Source organism: Bos javanicus, chromosome 15, assembly GCF_032452875.1.
Source record: "Bos javanicus breed banteng chromosome 15, ARS-OSU_banteng_1.0, whole genome shotgun sequence".
NCBI lineage: Eukaryota > Metazoa > Chordata > Mammalia > Artiodactyla > Bovidae > Bos > Bos javanicus.
The window spans coordinates 74,453,135-74,473,470 of NC_083882.1; the positions used below are offsets into that span (position 1 = coordinate 74,453,135).

Genomic DNA, 20,336 nt, shown 5'->3' on the forward strand with positions numbered 1-20,336 from the left:
GTGAAGTCGCTCAGTCGTGTCCGACCCTTCGAGACCCCATGGACTGCAGCCTACCAGGCTCCTCCGTCCATGGAATTTGCCAGGCAAGAGTACCGGAGTGGGTTGCCATTGTCTTCTCCAATAAGCTGTTTAGCCATAGCTTTTCCTTCAAGGAGCAAGTGCCTTTTAATTTTTTTGTGTTTGATGGATACTAGCAAATTACTCTTCAGGAATGTTGCACCTTCAATACTGATTATACTCAGACTGTTACATTTCTGTCAGTTCTACATTTTTACAAGTGAACCGTTGTTCAGTTTGCAGTTTCTTTCGTCGTGGAGGAAGCTGCCGGTCCTCTGAATTTCCCTGGGAGCCTGAGCCGCACCCACCTGCCTGGGAGAAGCCCTGAGTGGTGCCCTAACTCCTCCCGTCCAGCAGGAGGCGCGGCCCCGGCCGCTCCCGCATGCGCGGTGCGCTGGGTGTCAGACCGCCGAGCCCAGTGGCCTGCCCGGGGCTCCCCCCGCTCGTTCCCGCACTCCCGGCCCAGCCGTGGCGGCCTGGAGCTCCGCGCCATCCCACCCGGGCGGCTGTGGCCCGCGCCCCGCGGCATGAGCCGGTGACCAAGCGCGGGGCCCAGCCGGAGGCAGCCGTGGCCGAGGTAAGCGCGGCGCGGAAGGGCCGGGCGGGCCCCCGATGCGGACTCGGGCCTGCCGGGGCCGCGGGATCTCCGGGCAAGCGCGGGCCGCGCGGAGGTCCGAGGGCTGCGGGAAACGACCTCCACCCCTTCCCGGCCGGGGCCACTCCTGGTGCTCTCCCGCTTGGGGGGCGCTTTGACTCCCGCCCCGCCTTCTCCTTCGTCACCCGGCCCCTCCCCGCACTTTGGTTGCTCACCTGTCTCCCTCGCTCGCTTCCTGCACCTTTCCTTTCTCCCCGGATCCTGTGGCTTCCTTTCCCGAAGGGCCCACCCTCTGCCGTGAACTTTGCCCACTGCCAGCTCCTCCGCGCGAGCTCCAGGGTTCTACTTCCTCCCGCCGGGGTGTTTGAGTTCTGGGCCCTGCCGTGGGCAGTGGCGTTCCGTGCGGTACCCGATGCCTCGGGCAGGACTGGATGCTCAGGTGAGCCGTGGCCAGCGGTGTTTGGGGCTCTGGGCAGCTACTTGAAACTCAGAGGTTATTTGGCGTTTTACATACCGGCGGTGGGAACTAGATAAGATGTATACAATTTTGAGGTTAAAGTTGCTCGGTGTAACTTAACTGGGAAGCGCTCATCTAGCCGTGTCCTTGATGTATTTGTCTGAAGATGTCTTGAAACAGAAATATGTCCATTTAAGTCCCTTTTCTCTATCAGTTGCATGCCCTGAGAACTTAAACTGGACTTAGTCTGTAAATTTCAGAGCTCAAAGGCTATTTAGAGTAATAAATATATGACTCACTTTCCATCACTCCTCACTTGCAATGACTTTAAGCCATCTGGTTGCAAATGCTGGTATAAAACGGATAGATTTGCATCTGTCTAGTTATGCTGGTTAATTGAGAAATGAAAAAGGTGTATCTAATTCAGGCTTTTAAGGGTCACTGGAGGAGGCAGCTTCACCTGGGTGTTAAGAGCTCGGGCTCCAGAGCCAGACTGCCAGCCTCCAAATCCTAGCATTGGCATTTTCTAGTTGTATGAAGATGTAGCCTTCCTTGTTACACTTTGCCTGTTTGTAAAATGAGGATAATATAGCTCGTCACTTGAGACTGTTAGAAAGTCTGTGCTATGCTTAGTCACTCAGTTGTGTCCAACTCTTTGTGACCCAATGGACTGTAGATCGCCAGGCTCCTCTGTCCATGGGATTCTCCAGGCAAGAATACTGGAGTGGGTTGCCATGCCCTCCTCCAGGGGATTTTCCCAACCCAGGGATGGAACACAGATCACCCGAATTGCGGGTGGATTCTTTACCAGGTCAACTACCAGGAAAGCCCGTTAGGAAGACTAAGTTAACACCAAGTTAACAAAGTACTTAAAACAGATCCTGGCATGTAGTAGGTCTGCAGTAAAGTTTAGTTATTAGTTCCTTAATTATATGCTTTGAATTAATTATAGTATAATTCTCACCAAGGGACACAGGGTTTTTTTGTTTTTATTATTTGAAATCATTTTTAGGGGTAATTAGCTTTAACAGAACTTTAATTATAAAGGACCCTATCAGGTAAGGCAGTGAATTGGAGATTTTCCTGTTTGGGCCAATATTTAGTTCCTTTGTTTTCAGGAACAGGTGGGTTGAGTTCCACCGTAGCAGGGACTCCAAGAGTTCAGCTTCTACAGAGTTTAAGAAGATGAGAGTCTGTGGCTGAAAACTTTGGACTAAGCACCGAGGAAAGGTTTTTCAGGCAGAGTTTAGGAATAAATAATTCCAGGAACAGAAAACGCGTCTCATCTTGACAGTCGAGTTGGAAGATTTTTCCAGTGATTCAGTGCCTGACCTCCAGCCAGATGATACAGCGTTTAGCAGGGACAAGCTTGGTGTGCTTCGAGAAGGCTATTGTTTATAGGACTTTACTCTGAAATTCTTATTTTGACCCATGTTGTGGTATTATATGGAACAAACATTCATAATTAGAAGATTCCTCTTGGTTCTTCCTCTTTGGGGAAACTCAGTGTTAGGGGAGAAGAGGACAGTCAGGGGTAAGTATGGAAAATTCTGTCTGTGGAATTACCTGGCCATTTTTCTCTTCTTTGGAAACTCTAATTCAAGAAAGAAGATAATCGAAGTTCATCACCATGTAATTACTCAAAACTTGGACCTTGAACAGTGTGTGCATTGACGGAGCCGGGAGGGATAGAGACACTCCCTTCATTCAGCAAAGATTTCTGTTTATGTGAAGTGTGTTCTAGACATGGTATTATTAGGTTGGTGCAAAAGTAATTGCGGTTTTGCATCGTTGAGCTTTGCCTTTTGGTATTGGAATGCATTCTTAAATGTATTTAGCTATACATCATTTTAATGCTCCATTTCTTGCTTTTTTTGGCTAATTATTACTTGCTGTTTATTTTATATGTATTTTAGACTATGGAAAGGTTGTTAGACAAAAAGCAAATTCGAGTGATTTTCTTATTTGAGTTCAAAATGGGTCATAAAGAACCGGAGGTAACTTGTAACATCAACAGTGTATTTGGCCCAGGAACTGCTACTGAATGTACAGTGGAGTGGTGGTTCAAGAAGTTTTGCAAAGGAGACAAGCGCCTGGAAGATGAGAAGTGCAGTGGGTGGCCATTGGAAGTTGACAGCGACCAACTGAGAGGATCACTGAAACTGATCCTCTGACAACTGCACCAGAAGTTGCCCAGGAACTCAACATTGACCATTCTATGGTCATTCAGCATTTGAAGCAAATTGGAAAGGTGAAAAAGCTCGTTAAGTGGGTGCCTCACGAGTTGATCAAAAATAAAAAAAATCATCATTTTGAAATGTCATCTTTTATTCTGTGCAGCAATTACAAACTATTTCTCTGCTGCATTGTGAAGTGTGACAAAAGTGGATTTTATACAACAACTACTGGTGACCAGCTCAGTGGTTGGACTGAGAAGAAGCTCCAAAGCACTTCCCAAAGCCAAACTTGCACCAAAAAAAAACGGTCATGGTCACTGTTTGGTGGTCTGCTGCCTGTCTGATCCACTACAGCTTTCTGAATCCTGGCAAAACCATTACATCTGAGAAGTGTGCTCAGCCAGTTGACAAGATGCACCAAAAACTGCAGTGCCTGCAGCCAGCACTGGTCAACAGAAAGGGCCCGGTTCTCCACCTGCCGATGCCCAGCTGCACACTGCACAGCCAGTGCTTCCAAAGTTGCACGAATTGGGCTGCCAAGTTTTGCCTCATCTGCCATATTCACCTGACCTCTCGCCAACTGATTACCTCTTCTTCAAGCATCTCTATAACTTTTTGCAGGGAAAATGCTTCTATAACCAGCAGAACACAGAAATTGCTTTCCAAGAGTTTGCTGAATCCCAAAGCACAGATTTTTATGCTACAAAAATAAACAACCTTATTTCTCATTGGCAAAAATATATTGATTGTAATGGTTCCTGTTTTGATTAATATAGATGTGTTTGAGCCTGGTTATAATGATTTAAAGTTCAGGATCTGAAACCGTAATACTTTTGCACCAACCTAGTAGATGCTGGGAATATTTAGCAGAGATGAAGACTGACTACGAGAAAATGATGACCAGTAGAAGGGAGACTTACAGTTATATAACCAGTTAATACAGTCTGGCAAGTGCTGTAATGAAGCCTGTAAAAGCTATGAGGATGCTCACTGAGAGCTCTCTGTCCCTAAAGCTCCACTTGGTGAGGGGCTGTTTTTTTGTGTAAGGCTCTTCCCCTCATTTCTTCCATTAGGAGTTTTTATTCCACCTTCAGGACTTGTCATCTCTCTCAGCTGTTTTTTTAAGTGCTCACTTAACCAGGGCAGGTAAACCTCAGAAACATGAGTCTGTATCCCGGGGAACAGCTCTCAGTGGAGGTGGGGGGGAAGGAGAATGGGGTTGGATGGACTTTCGTGGATGATGCCCTTGCATGGAACGGTTCTCAGGTGTGTTTTTCAGAGGGACACCAGTAGGGGAGCCCCATCCGCCCAGCTCAGTATGGCAGCCAGCTCAGTAGCGCCCTCCTGGCTTCCCATTCTTCCCTGCCTCCGCTCCTTACTCCCTCTCTCTGGCTTTCTGGATTCGTCTTCTGCAAGCTACCTGCAGCCTTAGTTTGGCGGAACAAGGCAATGGCACCCCACTCCAGCACTCTTGCCTGGAAAATCCCATGGATGGAGGAGCCTGGTAGGCTGCAGTCCATGGGGTCGCTAAGAGTCGGGCACGACTGAGCGACTTCACTTTCACTTTTCACTTTGATGCATTGGAGAAGGAAATGGCAACCCACTCCAGTATTCTTGCCTGGAGAATCCCAGGGACAGGGGAGTCTGGTGGGCTGCCGTCTATGGGGTCACACAGAGTCGGACACAACTGATGCGACTTAGCAGCAGCAGCAGCAGCAGCAAACTAAGGCTGCTACTGGAAGCGGCTGTAGAAAGCAGGCCCTGAGAACAGTGTTGTGAGACTGGAGTCACTCACCCTAAGGTGGCACCCAGGACCCCTTTGGTGGGGGTAAGCGAGGTGTTGAGGACCCCCGGTGCCCTCTAGCATCACTGAGCAGACTGACCAGTGGTGGGGTGAGGTTCAGGTCGAAAGGAAAGCATTGGCTAGGGCAGGAGCTCTTAAGTGCTCGAGCAGTGTGTGGACCAGGGTCAGGATAAGGCTGGTGGAGTTGGTTGGCCCTTGTTAGCTCCCTTGGAGGCCTTGGGGTGTGATCTGGCTCAGATTAGCCAGGTATCAACTCTGGAGGCACTGTGAAAGATGTGGTTCTGTGGCGGCATTTCCTGAAGCTGGAGGTGGGGAGGGCGGGGAGCACATTCTGTGTTGAAAACCAGGCCCAGAATTTAATCACAGTTGTGGCAGAGCTGCAGAGGAAGCTGAGTGCACAGCCTTGATGCGCCGCCTCTGCTAATGTCGGAGCCATGATAGGGAAGAAGTGGGACCCAGGGTCTTAGGATGGAGACTTTGGGTGGATGCACTGAAGAACTCTCAGTTTTCCTAGAGTCCCTGGATCGGCCAAAGTATTTCTCATTGAACAGAAGCTCTTCCTGCCTGACGCCCTGCAAAGCCCTCTCCGGAGCAGGATACCTTGCAAGGTGGTGCTTCTCCCCCCTCGGTGTTGCCCGCCCCTCCCTCAGATCTCAGCACCAGCTAAGTGGGGGAGTACAGCCCTTGCTGCTGGGGTGGTAGCTGTTGCATTGGAAGAGCTGTAGGACCTGGCTCCTGTGGACCAGTGGGAACTGGAGGAACACGTGGGCAAGAATTTGACAGTGTCAGGCCAAGCGTGGGGTAGCGGGGACTGTGAAGCTGAATGGAGGAGACTTTTGGAAGTGTACTCCCCAGATTCAGAATGTAATGGCCTGGCAACGACAAGCTGGTTCTGATATGCCGCTGGGCAGGCTCTTGGAAGCTTGGACATGACAGTGATACAGTTGGTTCTCAACTGCGAGCGATTTTGCCTCCACAGGGGACATTTGGCAGTATCTGGGCATATTTTTAGTTGTCGTAACTGGTGGTTGCTTCTGGCTTCTCTTGAATAGAGACCAAGGTTGCTAACTAAACCCTCTACAGAACAGCTCCTCACAGACATGAACCATCTGGCCCAAAATGTCAGTAGTACTGAGGTTGAGACACCCTAGTCTGGAGCACATGAGATAAAGGTGTGGGAGCTGTGTTGGCAGAATATTGAGAAAGGGCTTAGAAGGTTCAGAGAGGTGGAGATTCAGAATAGATTTATTACCTGAGGCCAGAGGCTCAGCTCCTGCCTGTGTTCCCAGGAGGGTGGTCTCCCTTCCCTCTGGTGATATGAACTCCGATGAAGGGACCAGCATGTTTGAGAGGCTCAGTGTTGGTTCTCTTCTGTAGACCAGGATTGACTTTATGAGGTTTGACCATGGAACTGGGTTCCCAACTATCGTGAGGATGACAGGATTCTGAAATGGCAGAGGCTGGGTGTTGGCACTAACCGTCAGAGGCAAGGTAGACACGATATCCATAATAAGCAATGAGGCCCAACTCAAAACCAGTGTTTCTGGACCTGCTGTGATGCTAAGAGAGCCTGGCTTTCCTATAGACAGTGTAGACGGGTAGCCAACTAGAGTATTGCTCCACTGTATAACCTGAAAAGAAAAAACAAAAGGCAAGAGCTGGCAGGTGGAAGGCTGAGGTCAGCTGCTGCAGTGGAAGAGTCACCTGGTTTCAGATGTGAGCCGGCACCCAGACCTGTATCCCATGGATCGAGGGGGAGGCTGGATCTCTTGGAAGAAAAACTTTGCCGCATCCCAGAAAATATAGACAGATACCCCCCAGTTCTTCCTCAAGGGAACTGCAGGTTCTTACCAGACCCGTGGTACATCAAGGAAAGGATAATAATATCCAGACCTTTTGAGGGCTGTTAAGTACAGGGTGTGACCTGATGCTAACACCTGACAACTGGTAAGCAATAGTGGATAGGAGTCGGCAGATAAATGCCTTGGCCTCTCCTCCATCTGAGGGACACGTGAGGTCTGCATGGTTCTGCAGAGGGCTCCTAACAAGCCCCCTGTTACCCAGCTTAAAGACACACTCCTAGTGGCTTTCCCTGGTTCCCTCTCTCCCCTTGCTCTGTACTCTAGCTCCTGGGTAAAACAATCTGCACCCCCATTTTGGTCTCTGGTTCTTTTTGGGGGGGATTATGGGGAGACCCAAACTGTGACAGGTAGGAAGCAAGATGTGATGCCCAGGAGTCTAGCATGATAGGTGTCAGGCTCTTCTCTCCAGCTCTCCTGCTCCCCTCATGGGACCCTGGAGGTCATACTCCTCCTCTTGGAGTCCTGTGGCTGCAGGTCCCTGCCAGCACTTGGTGATATTTGATGCTGACTTTTTCCCATGCTCGTTTGTAGATGTCTCATTGTGGTTTTGCTTTCCCTGCCCATTAATTCGGAGAAGGCAATGGCACCCCACTCCAGTGTTCTTGCCTGGAAAATCCCAAGGACGGAGGAGCCTGGTGGGCTGCCGTCTATGGCGTCGCACAGAGTCGGACACGACTGAAGCGACTTAGCAGCAGCAGCAGCAGCCCATTAATTAGACTAAACATCTTTCCAGATGTTTCTGTGCCATTTTGTTGCCTCTTTTGTGACATTCCTGTTTAAATCTTTTGTCTAAGTTTTGTTTATTTTGGATCTTTTGTTTCTTATTACTTTGTAGGAGTTCTTTATTCTGTTTGCTATTAATAGCCTTTATTGGTTATGCATATTACAGATATCTTCTAGTTTGTAGCTTATCTTTTTATTTCCTTATGATGTTTTTTGATGAGCAACATTTCGTAATTGAAAGGCTGAATTTAATCTTATGATTTGCACTTTCTGCATTTCACTTTGGAAATCATTCTCTGCCTGCCATAGATATTCTCTTTAGTGTTCTAAATATCTTTAGCCTGTCACATATAGCTTTTAATCTCGAGTAGATTTCCTCCCCTCGGGCTGCTTTTAATATTTGTCTTTGGCTTTCTTTTCAGTGGTTTTATTTTGACATATCTAGTTGGGGTTTTGGTTTTTGTTTGTGTGTGTGTGTGTTTTGTTTGGTACATATTGTAATTGGAGTTGAGTATCTTGAATCTATGAGTTGATATCTTACATTATGCTTGGAAAAACCTAGCAGAAGACGGGTGGATTCTCATATCTACTTCCGCCTTCAGTCTTTGCTTTATCACACATCATGTCACCTCTGGCAAATGAAGGTGAAAAAATAACGTCAGCATTGTTATAAAAAATAGTTTACATCGTTTGAAAGAATCTTGGGGACCCTCTGGAGTCCCTAGACCAAATTTTGAGAACCTCTGACCTAAGATTTTTGGTATTAATATTATACTAGACTCCTAAAATAGGTTGGGGGAATAGTTCTTCTTTTTTCTGAACTTTGGAGTAATTGGTGTAAAATTGGAATTATTGTTTCTTGAATGTTTGGTAGAACTTGGAAAATCTTTTGGGCCTGGAATTTTCTTTATTGGAAAAGATTGTCTTAATTTTCGATTCAGTTTCTTTAGTGTTATGGAGCTGTCAAGGACGGCTATTTCTGCTTCCTGTTTTGATATGGGATAGGTTAAAAGAATTTCCCCGTTTCATTCAAGTTTTTAAGTGTATTGGCACAAGTTCATTAATACCATCTCTTTTAAATACATGCAGTATTTAGAGTTATGGTCCCCTTTTCAGTCTAGGTATTGTGCTTTATTTTCTCTTTATCTTGATTAATCTTACCTGAATTCTGTCAAACGTCAATTTCTTTTTTTTTTTTTTTTACGTTTCACATGTTTCAATGCCATTCTCCCAAATCTTCCCACCCTCTCCCTCTCCCACAGAGTCCATAAGACTGTTCTATACATCAGTGTCTCTTTTGCTGTCTCGTATACAGGGTTATCGTTACCATCTTTCTAAATTCCATATATATGCATTAGTATACTGTATTGGTGTTTTTCCTTCTGGCTTACTTCACTCTGTATAATAGGCTCCAGTTTCATCCACCTCATTAGAACTGATTCAAATGTATTCTTTTTAAAGGCTGAGTAATACTCCATTGTGTATATGTACCACAGCTTTCTTATCCATTCATCTGCTGATGGACATCTAGGTTGCTTCCATGTCCTGGCTATTATAAACAGTGCTGCGATGAACATTGGGGGTACACGTGTCTCTTTCCCTTCTGGTTTCCTCAGTGTGTATGCCCAGCAGTGGGATTGCTGGATCATAAGGCAGTTCTGTTTCCAGTTTTTTAAGGAATCTCCACACTGTTCTCCATAGTGGCTGTACTAGTTTGCATTCCCACCAACAGTGTAAGAGGGTTCCCTTTTCTCCACACCCTCTCCAGCATTTATTATTTGTAGACTTTTGGATCGCAGCCATTCTGACTGGTGTGAAATGGTACCTCATAGTGGTTTTGATTTGCATTTCTCTGATAATGAGTGATGTTGAGCATCTTTTCATGTGTTTGTTAGCCATCTGTATGTCTTCTTTGGAGAAATGTCTATTTAGATCTTTGGCCCATTTTTTGATTGGGTCATTTATTTTTCTGGAGTTGAGCTGTAGGAGTTGCTTGTATATTTTTGAGATTAGTTGTTTGTCGGTTGCTTCATTTGCTATTATTTTCTCCCATTCTGAAGGCTGTCTTTCACCTTGCTAATAGTTTCCTTTGATGTGCAGAAGCTTTTAAGTTTAATTAGGTCCCATTTGTTTATTTTTACTTTTATTTCCAATATTCTGGGAGGTGGGTCATAGAGGATCCTGCTGTGATGTATGTCAGAGAGTGTTTTGCCTATGTTCTCCTCTAGGAGTTTTATAGTTTCTGGTCTTACGTTGAGATCTTTAATCCATTTTGAGTTTATTTTTGTATATGGTGTTAGAAAGTGTTCTAGTTTCATTCTTTTACAAGTGGTTGACCAGATTTCCCAGCACCACTTGTTAAAGAGATTGTCTTTAATCCATTGTATATTCTTGCCTCCTTTGTCAAAGATAAGGTGTCCATATGTGCGTGGATTTATCTCTGGGCTTTCTATTTTGTTCCATTGATCTATATTTCTGTCTTTGTGCCAGTACCATACTGTCTTGATAACTGTGGCTTTGTAGTAGAGCCTGAAGTCAGGTAGGTTGATTCCTCCAGTTCCATTTTTCTTTCTCAAGATCGCTTTGGCTATTCGAGGTGTTTTGTATTTCCATACAAATTGTGAAATTATTTGTTCTAGCTCTGTGAAGAATACTGTTGGTAGCTTGATAGGGATTGCATTGAATCTATAAATTGCTTTGGGTAGTATACTCATTTTCACTATATTGATTCTTCCAATCCATGAATATGGTATATTTCTCCATCTATTAGTGTCCTCTTTGATTTCTTTCACCAGTGTTTTATAGTTTTCTATATATAGGTCTTTAATTTCTTTAGGTAGATATATTCCTAAGTATTTTATTCTTTTTGTTGCAATGGTGAATGGAATTGTTTCCTTAATTTCTCTTTGTTTTCTCATTATTAGTGTATAGGAATGCAAGGGATTTCTGTGTGTTGATTTTATATCCTGCAACTTTACTATAATCATTGATTAATTCTAGTAATTTTCTGGTGGAGTCTTTAGGGTTTTCTATGTAGAGGATCATGTCATCTGCAAATAGTGAGAGTTTTACTTCTTCTTTTCCAATTTGGATTCATTTCTTTTTCTGCTCTGATTGCTGTGGCCAAAACTTCCAAAACTATGTTGAATAGTAATGGTGAAAGTGGGCACCCTTGTCTTGTTCCTGACTTTAGAGGAAATGCTTTCAATTTTTCACCATTGAGGATAATGTTTGCTGTGGGTTTGTCATATATAGCTTTTATTATGTTGAGGTATGTTCCTTCTATTCCTGCTTTCTGGAGAGTTTTTATCATAAATGGGTGTTGAATTTTGTCAAAGGCTTTCTCTGCATCTATTGAGATAATCATATGGTTTTTGTTTTTCAATTTGTTAATGTGGTGTATTACATTGATTGATTTGCGGATATTGAAGAATCCTTGCATCCCTGGGATAAAGCCCACTTGGTCATGGTGTATGATCTTTTTAATGTGTTGTTGGATTCTGATTGCTAGAATTTTGTTTAGGATTTTTGCATCTATGTTCATCAGTGATATTGGCCTGTAGTTTTCTTTTTTTGTGGGATCTTTGTCAGGTTTTGGTATTAGGGTGATGGTGGCCTCATAGAATGAGTTTGGAAGTTTACCTTCCTCTGCAATTTTCTGGAAGAGTTTGAGCAGGATAGGTGTTAGCTCTTCTCTAAATTTTTGGTAGAATTCAGCTGTGAAGCCGTCTGGACCTGGGCTTTTGTTTGCTGGAAGATTTTTGATTACAGTTTCAATTTCCGTGCTTGTGATGGGTCTGTTAAGGTTTTCTATTTCTTCCTGGTCGAGTTTTGGAAAGTTGTACTTTTCTAAGAATTTGTCCATTTCTTCCTCGTTGTCCATTTTATTGGCATATAATTGTTGATAATAGTCTCTTATGATCCTTTGTATTTCTGTGTTGTCTGTTGTGATCTCTCCATTTTTGTTTCTAATTTTATTGATTTGATTTTTCTCCCTTTGTTTCTTGATGAGTCTGGCTAATGGTTTGTCAATTTTATTTATCCTTTCAAAGAACCAGCTTTTGGCTTTGTTGATTTTTGCTATGGTCTCTTTTGTTTCTTTTGCATTTATTTCTGCTCTAATTTTTAAGATTTCTTTCCTTCTACTAACCCTGGGGTTCTTCATTTCTTCCTTTTCTAGTTGCTTTAGGTGTAAAGTTAGGTTATTTATTTGACTTTTTTCTTGTTTCTTGAGGTGTGCCTGTATTGCTATGAACTTTCCCCTTAGGACTGCTTTTACCGTGTCCCACAGGTTTTGGGTTGTTGTGTTTTCATTTTCATTCGTTTCTATGCAAATTTTGACTTCTTTTTTGATTTCTTCTGTGATTTGTTGGTTACTCAGCAGCGTGTTGTTCAGCCTCCATATGTTGGAATTTTTAATAGTTTTTCTCCTGTAATTGAGATCTAATCTTACTGCATTGTGGTCAGAAAAGATGCTTGGAATGATTTCTATTTTTTTGAATTTACCAAGGCTAGCTTTATGGCCCAGGATGTGATCTATCCTGGAGAAGGTTCCATGTGCGCTTGAGAAAAAGGTGAAATTCATTGTTTTGGGATGAAATGTCCTATAGATATCAATTAGGTCTAACTGGTCTATTGTATCATTTAAAGTTTGTGTTTCCTTGTTAATTTTCTGTTTAGTTGATCTATCCATAGGTGTGAGTGGGGTATTAAAGTCTCCCACTATTATTGTGTTATTGTTAATTTCTCCTTTCATACTTGTTAGCCTTTGTCTTACATACTGCGGTGCTCCCGTGTTGGGTGCATATATATTTATAATTGTTGTATCTTCTTCTTGGATTGATCCTTTGATCATTATGTAGTGACCTTCTTTGTCTCTTTTCACAGCCTTTGTTTTAAAGTCTATTTTATCTGATATGAGTATTGCTACTCCTGCTTTCTTTTGGTCCCTATTTGCATGGAAAATCTTTTTCCAGCCCTTCACTTTCAGTCTGTACATGTCCCCTGTTTTGAGGTGGGTCTCCTGTAGACAACATATGTAGGGGTCTTGTTTTTGTATCCATTCAGCCAGTCTTTGTCTTTTGGTTGGGGCATTCAACCCATTTACGTTTAAGGTAATTACTGATAAGTATTATCCCGTTGCCATTTACTTTATTGTTTGGGGTTCGAATTTATACACCATTTTTGTGTTTCCTGTCTAGAGAATATCCTTTAGTATTTGTTGGAGAGCTGGTTTGGTGGTGCAGAATTCTCTCAGCTTTTGCTTGTCTGAGAAGCTTTTGATTTCTCCTTCATACTTGAATGAAATCCTTGCTGGGTACAATAATCTGGGCTGTAGGTTCTTTTCTTTCATCATTTTAAGTATGTCTTGCCATTCCCTCCTGGCTTGAAGAGTTTCTATTGAAAGATCAGCTGTTATCCTTATGGGAATTCCCTTGTGTGTTATTTGTTGTTTTTCCCTTGCTGCTTTTAATATTTGTTCTTTGTGTTTGATCTTTGTTAATTTGATTAATGTGTGTCTTGGGGTGTTTCGCCTTGGGTTTATCCTGTTTGGGATTCTCTGGGTTTCTTGGACTTGGGTGATTATTTCCTTCCCCAGTTTAGGGAAGTTTTCAACTATTATCTCCTCAAGTATTTTCTCATGGTCTTTCTTTTTGTCGTCTTCTTCTTCTGGAACCCCTATGATTCGAATGTTGTAGCGTTTAATATTGTCCTGGAGGTCTCTGAGATTGTCCTTATTTCTTTTAATTCGTTTTTCTTTTATTTTCTCTGATTCATTTATTTCTACCATTCTATCTTCTAATTCACTAATCCTATCTTCTGCCTCTGTTATTCTACTATTTGTTGCCTCCAGAGTGTTTTTAATTTCATTTATTGCATTATTCATTATATATTGACTCTTTTTTATTTCTTCTAGGTCCTTGTTAAACCTTTCTTGCATCTTCTCAATCCTTGTCTCCAGGCTATTTATCTGTGATTCCATTTTAATTTCAAGATTTTGGATCAATTTCACTATCATTATTCGGAATTCTTTATCAGGTAGATTCCCTATCTCTTCCTCTTTTGTTTGGTTTGGTGGGCATTTATCCTGTTCCTTTATCTGCTGGCTATTCCTCTGTCTCTTCATCTTGTTTAAATTGCTGAGTTTGGGGTGTCCTTTCTGTATTCTGGCAGTTTGTGGAGTTCTCTTTATTGTGGCTTTTCCTTGCTGTGTGTGGGTTTGTACAGGTGGCTTGTCAAGGTTTCCTGGTTAGGGAAGCTTGTGTCGGTGTTCTGATGGGTGGAGCTGTATTTCTTCTCTTTGTTCAGTCGCGCTGTGGGGAGGGAGGGAGGGATGCTGCAAACAAATAACACTGGCTTGCGCTCGCAGTGCCTCAGCCACACTGGGTCTGCCCCGCTCACGGCGCGTGTAGCCTCCCTGCCCACACTGCTCGGGCTCTAGGTTGTTCCGCCGGGAACAATCCGAGGCTGGCCCTGGGTTGCATGTACCTCCCAGGTCCAAGCCGCTCAGGTTCAGGCACTCGGGTAGTCCTCAGAGGCGCAGACTCAGTTGGGCCTGAGTTTTGTGCTCTTCCCAGGTCCGAGCAGCTCAAGTGATGAGGTGTTTGGCGAGCGCCAATGCTGCGACTTATCGCCTCCCCGCCACTCGGTTATCTGGGTGTAAAACCGGCGCACCTTCTCAGGCAGATGTTAACCGTCCAGACCCCCAAGAAGTTTTAGTTAGCAAAGAAGCCTGCTTACAGTTTTATAGATAATGTCTCTCTGGGGCTGCGATTGCCCCCTTCCGGTTCTGGCTGCCTGTCACCGGAGGGGGAAGGTCTGCAGCCGGCTATCTCTGTTCAGTCCTTTGTTCCGTGCGCGAGCCTGGCGGTGTCTTAGGTTGGGGCTGGCTTTTCGTATGGTAGATATCCCACAGTCTGGTTTGCTAGCCCAAATTATTTCGCTGAGATAGCGCTCAGGGTATTCAGGCTAGACTCTTACTCTAAGCGATGCAGCCCGAGCCGCGCCTCCCTGCCCAGCCCCCGCTTGCTAATGGTGCGTGCAGGCGTCTGCGCTGCTTCTCCGCTGAGGGAGTTACCGTAGGACTCGCAATCTTCGAGTTTTAATTGTTTATTTATTTTTCCTCCCTGTTATGTTGCCCTCTGTGCTTCCAAAGCTCGGCACAGATTCAGCAGTGAGAAGGTTTCCTGGTGTTTGGAAACTTCTCTCTTTTTAAGACTCCCTTCCTGGGACGGAACTCCGTCCCTCCCTCTTTGTCTCTTTTTTTGTCTTTTATATTTTTTCCTACCTCCTTTCGAAGAGTTGGGTTGCTTTTCTGGGTGCCTGATGTCCTCTGCCGGCATTCAGAAGTTGTTTTGTGGAATTTACTCGACGTTTAAATGCTCTTTTGATGAATTTGTGGGGGAGAAAGTGTTCTCCCCATCCTACTCCTCCGCCATCTTGGCTCCTCCCAAATGTCAATTTCTTTAGTCTTTTTCTCTTTTAAAAATTTAGCTTTACAGATCCTGTTTGGTTTTTAATTTGTGTTTTTTTTTAATTACTTAATTACTTCTATGTTTGAATTTATTTTGTTGTGATAATATCTTTTTTTATGATATGTAACTCATTAAAATTTGTAAAGCTCATATTTGGAAACAGCTTTTGTTCCCTTAGCCCCAGTTTTGTTATATATGAAAACAGTATGTTTTCACACTGTGGGTAATAGACAATTGGGTGGTATAATCATTGTAGTAGGTTATGGCCAGTATTTTAAAAAACAGTGATAGGATAATACAAGAATACAGTGTTCATCACATATTCTATGGCAAATACTGTGTACTGAGGTTAAATAAGTGTCGTTTTGTGAAACTTATTTCAAATGCATCTGTGTCTATGTTAGATCACAATACAGAATGTTGTTTTATTATAGGTTTTAGTAAAAAAAAAAAAAAAAAGAGTTTAAACCACTGTATTAAAAGGCAGTTTGTCTAACATTTAGTAAAGATTTCAAACCTGGCTGCCTAAAATAAACATGTGAGGGGCTTGCTATTTTGACACATTCTCTTTTTTTTTGACACATTCTGTGACCTTATTTTAGGCCTGCTGATACAGCCCTCCGGTGCTGGGACCAAGGACTCTGTTTTAACAAACTCTACCTGTGTGATTCTTACAGTTCGGGTTTTTGAGAACCACTGATTCAGGATATAGATAGACCTTGAGAGCCTGTTGGGCTGTTGTGACACGGGGCTTGTGGAGAGTACGGCTCCTTGCATGCATCTGTCCCAAGGCCGCCTCTTTTCTAGCTCCAGGGGGGACGTGGGGAAGGAAGGAAAGCGATCAGATGGGTCCGGTGGTAGTAGGGGTCGGGGACCGCCTGGAAACATCTTGTTCGTTGTTAGGATGACAGAAAACATGAAATAGCTCTCGTGCCTGCATTTCTGTCATGGAATCGATTAGTGTATATTGAATGGCTAATGTATATACCCCAAAGATGATTATCTTTAAGCTTAAAATGTATAAACTGTCATACACTAGTCCATGACAATCATGTTTTTTTTGATACATCCCAGACCATGGTCTCAGATACAGCAGATACAAGTTGAAATCATTAATGATCATTCAGCACATTTTACCCCCAAAGCTGATAATGATTGCAACATTCAGGGCTTGACAGGACCCTACTAAGCTAGGCAGGAAGCAGTTTTACCATGGAGGCATGATTGGAGAGAACTCCATTTAGCAACGTGAAAATGGTTCATAAACCCTAAGATGGTCTATGAGCTTTTCAATTGTTTTCCTTTATATTAACGTGTGCTCGGTCACTCAGTTGTGTCTGACTCTGCAACCCCATTGACTGTAGCCCACCAGGCTCCTCTGTCCATGGAATTTCCCAGGCAAGAATACTGGAGTGGGTTGCCATTTCCTACTCCAGGGGATCTTCCCAACCCAGGGATCAAACTCATGTTGCTTGCATCTCCTGCATTGGCAGGTGGATTCTTTACCACTAGCGCCACCTGGGGTTTGAATAACTTTTCTGAAAGATCAGAGACTAGAATGAGACCATTTTGAAGATTGGAATCTTGACACAAGGAATGCCGAAGTCACTTGTTGCAGTGACGTGTCTGTGATAGATGAAGGAATCACGCTCAGGTGTGGGTAGGCATCAGGTGTTGGGGGGCTTGTTTGGTAAGGATCTTAATTTGTGGTCTACAGGGGCACTTTGCATTTTCAGCTGAGGGCTAAAGATTTCTTTTTATGTCTCTGTCCATGACGCATTGGCTGTTTCACTTTTTTCTTGCTATGTAGCAAACCACCACAAACCTTACAAACAGCAGCAACAATCGTGTGCTCGCTCAGGATTCTGCCGTCTCTGCAGAGCTCGTTGGGGATGGTTCCTCTTGGCTCCACGTAGTCTCTGCAGTCTTCCTGAGCTTCCTCACAGTGTGGCCCCTGGCCAATGGCTACAGGGTCTTTTAAAGCCTGGTCTCAAAACCCCCAGAATCTTCCCTCTGCCATTTTCTCTTGGTCAAAGCAAGTGCCAAGTCTAGCCCGGATTCGGGTGGAAGGGAAAGAGATTCCACGCTGTGAATGGACAAGGGGCATGCACATTCATCAGTGGGAAGAATGTTTAGCGTCTGTCTTTAGAGACAGATCTACCTCGCTGGCCTTGCTTTTCCTCCATCTCTCCTTTCCTCCTTCCCTGTTTCTTTCTTCATTTCTCCCTTCCATCAAAATGTGCCAACTATCCCCTTATTATAAAACATCAATATATATTTATTTAAAGATTAGTCTTTTTTTCTCTAATACCCTTTTCCCCTTTCTTGATATTTTCCTAGTGGTATTTTTACATTATACATTTTGTTATAGTTTTGTGTATCTCATTAGTATCTAAATTCCTCTAAGGTAGATCTTTGCTTTCTTCTTTAGGTTCTCTATGAGGTTTGAATGAATGAATGAATGAAAACTTTAGTATATCAAACAAAAGGCCAGTTTGTCCAGATGAAGCATCAGTTTTTGTTAGGCAAGTATTTAAAAAACAAAATGAAACTGTCCTTTGGCTGTTCCACTTCTAATTTTCCTTGCTTGGTCAGCACTCTTCTTCTTAGGCCTGATATTAACCAGCTTATGCTTTCAGAGAATTTGTATTTATAGAATATATTCTATAGTAAATATATAGCATATTTTCACAAGTACAAATATTTGTTTACTTTATCAGTTCAGTCATTCAGTTGTGTCCAACTCTTTGTGACCCCATGGACTACAGCACACCAGGCTTCCCTGTCCATCACCAATTCCCAGAGCTTACTCAAACTCATGTCCATCGAATCAGTGATGCCATCCAACCATCTCATCCTCTGTCATCCCCTTCTCCTCCCACCTTCAACCTTTCCCAGCATCAGGGTCTTTTCAAATGAGTCAGTTCTTCGCAGGGTCAAATGTACCGGTCCTTTCAGGGGTCATCTGTCACCCTGAAGGCTTCATTTTTCTCTCTTCTCCGCTGGTAACCAGGAGTGTGAGGAGGAGGCTGTCGGGGTCATTATGTGCGCGTCGGTCAAGTACAACATCCGGGGTCCCGCCCTCATCCCGAGAATGAAGACCAAGCACCGCATCTACTACATCACCCTCTTCTCCATCGTCCTGCTGGGTCTGATCGCCACGGGCATGTTTCAGTTCTGGCCGCACTCCATCGAGTCCTCCGGCGACTGGAGCGTGGAGAAGCGCAGCGTCCGAGACGTGCCGCTGGTCAGGCTGCCGGCCGACAGCCCGGTGCCCGAGCGCGGCGACCTCAGCTGCAGGATGCACACGTGTTTCGACGTCTACCGCTGCGGCTTCAACCCCAAGAACAAGATCAAGGTGTACATCTACCCGCTGAAGAAGTACGTGGGCGAGGCAGGTGTCCCGGTGAGCAGCACCATCTCCCGGGAGTACAACGAGCTGCTCACGGCCATCTCAGACAGCGACTACTACACCGACGACGTCACCCGCGCCTGCCTGTTCGTCCCGTCCATCGACCTGCTCAACCAGAACTCGCTCCGTGTGAAGGAGACGGCGCAGGCGCTGGCCCAGCTCTCCAGGTATCCGCAGGTCTCCCAGAAACTAGGGGCAGGGGAGGGCAGAGCCGGTTTCCAGCCGGCGGCTCATCTCCTGTCTCAGGTGGGCACGTGGGTGAGCCGCTGACTTGTAGGAGGACCCGCGCTGCGGGCAGGCAGCTGGTGTCTGCACCACCCTCTTGGGCCACTGCTGTGGGTTCCCAACTTCTTCTTCTTTTTTTTTTTTTTTAATTTTATTTTATTTTTAAACTTTACAAAATTGTATTAGTTTTGCCAAATATCGAAATGAATCCGCCACAGGTTCCCAACTTCTGAACATTTAGAAGCTAAGGAGGGCTCATCTTCCCAATCCTTCCTTTTAAATGTAAATGCCTTTCCCCACCTCCCCTCTTTATTACTCACATATACATATTCACTATAAAAAGCTTGAAAATACAGTTAAGCAAAAAGAAGAAAGTTAGAGTCATCCCATAAGCCTGCTTTTGACATAACCATTAATATTTTGATGTTGCTTCTCAGTCGTTTCTGTATAAAACATGTACAGGGGCACGCATATATGCATTTTAGTATGTATATGCACATGTATATACACATATCGGAGAAGGCAATGGCACCCCACTCCAGTACTCTTGCCTGGAAAATCCCATGGATGGAGGAGCCTGGTAGGCTGCAGTCCATGGGGTCTCGAAGGGTCGGACACGACTGAGCAACTTCACTTTCACTTTTCACTTTCATGCCCTGGAGAAGGAAATGGCAGCCCACTCCAGTGTTCTTGCCTGGAGAATCCCAGGGACGGGGGAGCCTGGTGGGCTGCCGTCTCTGGGGTCGCACAGAGTCGGACACGACTGACGCGACTTAGAAGTAGTATATACACATGTGTAGTTCCCTGGTGGCTCAGACAGCAAAGCGTCTGCCTACAATGTGGGAGACCTGGGTTCAATCCCTGGGTAGGGAAGATCTCCTGGAGAAGGAAATGGCAACCCACTCCAGTATTCTTGCCTGGAAAGTCCCATGGACAGAGAAGCCTGGTGGGCTACAGTCCATGAAGTTGCAAAAAGTCGGACACGACTGAACGACTTCACTTTCACTTTCATACACATATGTGTATGTATAACATTTTGCTCACACAGCAAAGCGTATTCATTTTGCTGCCTTTTCCCCTTCATTTACCATGCATGTGTTTCCAAATAATTTCATCTTTGTATGTCAGTGCTGTATGACATATACACAGAATGTATATGTATTCGTTTTTACAGTTCTGTATGGGACTCCATTTTGCACATATTCCCTAATGTCCTTAATTAGCCTTCTGTGTTTCTTTGTGTTTTTGTAACCAAATGGTGAACACTGCAGTAGCGTTCAGATTTTCATCAGCGTAAGCAGTTCTGCAGTGCACCAGCTTGGAGGACACATGCCCTGGCTTTCCTTTGGAGGAGCCAAGCCAGTGCCCGGAGCGCTGTTGTGATCTCCAGGCATGCAGTTTGCCTTCCTGAGAAGTGACCCTGTTACAGGTCAGGGATGCTTGCTACTTGTTGTCCAGCTTCCTTTGTGGCTCATATGGTGAAGAAGCTGCCTAATGCAGGAGGCCCGGGTTTGATCCCTGAGTCTGGAAGATCCCCTGCAGAAGAGAA

General features: G+C 44.4%; 1 protein-coding gene across 4 annotated transcripts in view; it reads left to right on the plus strand.

The window, feature by feature from the left end:
• Positions 1-451: 451 nt before the first annotated feature.
• The window catches only part of EXT2 (exostosin glycosyltransferase 2), a 149,188-nt gene continuing 129,303 nt past the window's right edge, over positions 452-20,336 (plus strand). For 2 of the 4 annotated variants that reach the window (XM_061381201.1, XM_061381200.1), the window contains exons 1-2: positions 452-634; positions 18,164-18,729. In XM_061381201.1, coding sequence (XP_061237185.1) covers positions 18,194-18,729 — 536 coding nt within the window. In that variant the 5' untranslated portion in view covers positions 452-634; positions 18,164-18,193. Of the gene's footprint in view, positions 635-17,581; positions 17,676-18,163; positions 18,730-20,336 lie in introns of all 4 variants that reach the window. The other 2 variants (XM_061381202.1, XM_061381199.1) reach the window with 2 other exon arrangements.